The sequence below is a fragment of the Penaeus chinensis genome, chromosome 3 (assembly GCF_019202785.1).
Source record: "Penaeus chinensis breed Huanghai No. 1 chromosome 3, ASM1920278v2, whole genome shotgun sequence".
Classification (NCBI taxonomy): domain Eukaryota; kingdom Metazoa; phylum Arthropoda; class Malacostraca; order Decapoda; family Penaeidae; genus Penaeus; species Penaeus chinensis.
The window spans coordinates 42,773,891-42,776,390 of NC_061821.1; the positions used below are offsets into that span (position 1 = coordinate 42,773,891).

Sequence of the window (2,500 nt, forward strand, 5' to 3'; positions counted from 1 at the left end):
AAGGAGGAAGGCAAAGATGGTAGACACAACGGTGGTCATCGCAACACTGAACGTGGGTACAATGACCGGGAGGGGACGTGAAGTGGTGGATGTAATGGAGAGGAAGAAAATACACGTGTTGTGTGTGCAGGAAACAAAGTGGAAAGGGCAAAAAGCCAAAGAACTGGGAAACGGCTATAAGTTGTACTACGTGGGGGAAAACAACAAGAGAAACGGTGTTGGAGTGGTGCTGAGTCCGGAAATGAAAGAAGGAGTGGTGCAGGTAAACAGAACATCCGACAGAATAATATGGGTCAAGATCGAGGTGGCAGAAACCACTATGAATGTGGTTTGCATCTACGCTCCTCAAGTGGGGTGTACGGATGAAGAGAAAGACGACTTCTGGGAACAGCTCGGGGATGTGATGCTGAAGATACCAGATGCGGAAGTGACGTAGGTAGCAGGTGACTTCAACGGTCATGTCGGGGAAGGGAGCTTGGACACAGAGGTTACGGGAAAGTACGGTGTCGGAATATGGAACGAAGGAGGAGACGAAATTGTTGGCTTTGCAACAGCAAAAAGCATGGCAGTAGTTAACACCTACTTCCAAAAGAGATTGACCCGACGAGAAACTTATACTAGCGGGGGACAAAGTACACAGGTGGACTACATCATGTGCAAGAGAAGGGAACTGATGACAATACAGGATTGCTATGTCCTGCCAAAAGAAGCGGTGGCTAAACAGCACAAGCTGGTAGTCTGCAAGGTAAAGATGAAACAACAGATTAAAAGAAGCGAATGTGGAATAAAGAAAACGCGCTGGTGGAAGTGAAACGAAGAGGAACATCGAAATAAATTTGTCCAGGAGGTGGAGAGGAAATTGGATATGGAAGAGCGGAAAGAGTGGAGCACATTGAGTGGGGTAGTACGGGAAACGGCTGTCGAGGTACTAGGGCGTACTTCAGGCAGGAAAGGGAAGAAAGAAGAGACGTGGTGGTGGAACACCGAGGTGCAGGATGCGATCAGGGACAAACGAGAAAAGAAGGAGAGAGATCTAAATAGATGTGAGGAAACTATTGTAGCCTTTAAAGAGGCAAATAAGAAAGCGAAAAGAGAAGTGGCAAAAGCCAAAAGCAAAGCCTACGTGGAGTTGTATAGTAGCCTAGACGGGCAAGATGGGCAAAGGAAAGCTATCAGGATAGCCAAGCAGAAACATAAGGAGGCGCAAGATGTATACTAAGCGAAGAGGATAAAAGACGGTGAAGGACTAGTGTTGACAGACGGCAAACAGATAAAAGAAAGATGGAAGTACTACCAACATTGATGAATGTAGAGAACCCAAGAGTAAAACTAGTGATTGATGCTGCAGAAGAAGGAGAGATAGAGGAGGTTGGAGAAATGGAAGTGACAACAGCAATAAAAAAGATGAAGAATGGTAAAGCGGTGGAGCATATGCCAGATGAATGGAGAGAGGATTGTGGAAACTACCAGGGCATCAAACTAACCTCACATACCCTAAAGATGTGGGAAAAGAATCATAGACAAGAGATTGAGGAGTAGAGTGGAGGTGTCTGACCAACAGTTTGGGTTTATGCCAAATAGAAGCACAACTGACGCAATTTTTGCGCTCAGGCAGATAATGGAGAAGTACAGGGAGGGGCAAGAAGAACTACATTGTATCTTCAATGATCTAGAGCAGGGGTTCCCAAACTTTTTGTTCCTCAGTACCCCTTAGGCTTTTTATAGGTTCCCATGTACCCCTAACACTAAAAATTAAGCTTAATAGTAAAAAAGGACATTTTAATATTTTAATTATTTAAGTATGCATGTTTAGATTACATAGGCATCTTAAATGATGAAAACAGAAATAAAGCAATTACTAAGGTTTCAATAAAGGTGGTGCTAATCAACACAAAGAAAATGAGAAAAGTGCAATCTGAGTGCAGATTACAACACCATGTATTGTGCAAGTAATTGTTTCCTTCAGACCAAATGTACCCCCTGAAACGTGCAAATGTACCCCTGGGGGTACATGTACCCCAGTTTGGGAACCCCTGATCTAGAGAAAGCTTACGATCGGGTACCGAGACAAGAGGTATGGAATTGTTTGAGACTGAGGGGGGTGGAAGAGAAATACATCAGGTTGATACAAGATATGTATGAGAACAGTAAGACTGTGGTGAGGTGCGCGGCGGGTGATACGGAGGAGTTTGAGGTAACGGTGGGGCTGCATCAAGGGTCAGCACTTAGCCCATTCTTGTTGGCAGTGATTATGGATTGCATGACGGAGGTAGTCCAGAGGGAAGCCCCGTGGGATATGCTGTTTGCGGACGATGTAGTGGTGTGCGGGAAGACGAAGGAGGAGGTAGAGCTGAGATTAGAGCTTTGGAGGAATGCAATGGAGACCAGAGGAATGAGAGTCAGTAGACAGAAGACCGAGTATTTGAAGATGAAGGTAGGAGAAGAGGACGAAGAGGATGATGATGAGGATGTAACACCGGTAAAGATACAGGGTGAGGAC

The 2,500-nt window shown here is 45.2% G+C and overlaps 3 protein-coding genes across 3 annotated transcripts in view; all 3 read left to right on the forward strand.

The window, feature by feature from the left end:
* The first annotated feature begins 16 nt into the window (after window positions 1-16).
* LOC125041466 (craniofacial development protein 2-like) lies at window positions 17-436 on the forward strand. The gene has a single exon (XM_047636452.1). It carries the CDS (start codon window positions 17-19, stop codon window positions 434-436), a length of 420 nt encoding a protein of 139 aa, XP_047492408.1.
* A 126-nt stretch (window positions 437-562) lies between these two features.
* On the forward strand, window positions 563-1,219 carry LOC125041473. Its single transcript, XM_047636463.1, has 2 exons — window positions 563-745; window positions 845-1,219. Exons 1-2 carry the CDS (start codon window positions 563-565, stop codon window positions 1,217-1,219), a joined length of 558 nt encoding a protein of 185 aa, XP_047492419.1.
* An 83-nt stretch (window positions 1,220-1,302) lies between these two features.
* LOC125041485 overlaps window positions 1,303-2,500 on the forward strand; it is a 2,619-nt gene continuing 1,421 nt past the window's right edge. Inside the window, exons 1-3 of the mRNA XM_047636473.1 lie at window positions 1,303-1,502; window positions 1,612-1,680; window positions 2,023-2,500. The exon at window positions 2,023-2,500 is cut by the window's right edge and continues 300 nt beyond it. Of these exons, the coding sequence (XP_047492429.1) occupies window positions 1,303-1,502; window positions 1,612-1,680; window positions 2,023-2,500 (747 nt within the window). The remainder of the gene's footprint in view (window positions 1,503-1,611; window positions 1,681-2,022) is intronic.

Bases quoted from the DNA above. Each gene is read 5' to 3' on its own strand.
- LOC125041466 (XM_047636452.1), top strand. From the start codon at position 17: ATGGTAGACACAACGGTGGTCATCGCAACACTGAACGTGGGTACAATG.
- LOC125041473 (XM_047636463.1), top strand. From the start codon at position 563: ATGGCAGTAGTTAACACCTACTTCCAAAAGAGATTGACCCGACGAGAA. The intron at 746-844 runs GTAAAGATGAAA...AAATTTGTCCAG, and splicing joins ACAAGCTGGTAGTCTGCAAG to GAGGTGGAGAGGAAATTGGA.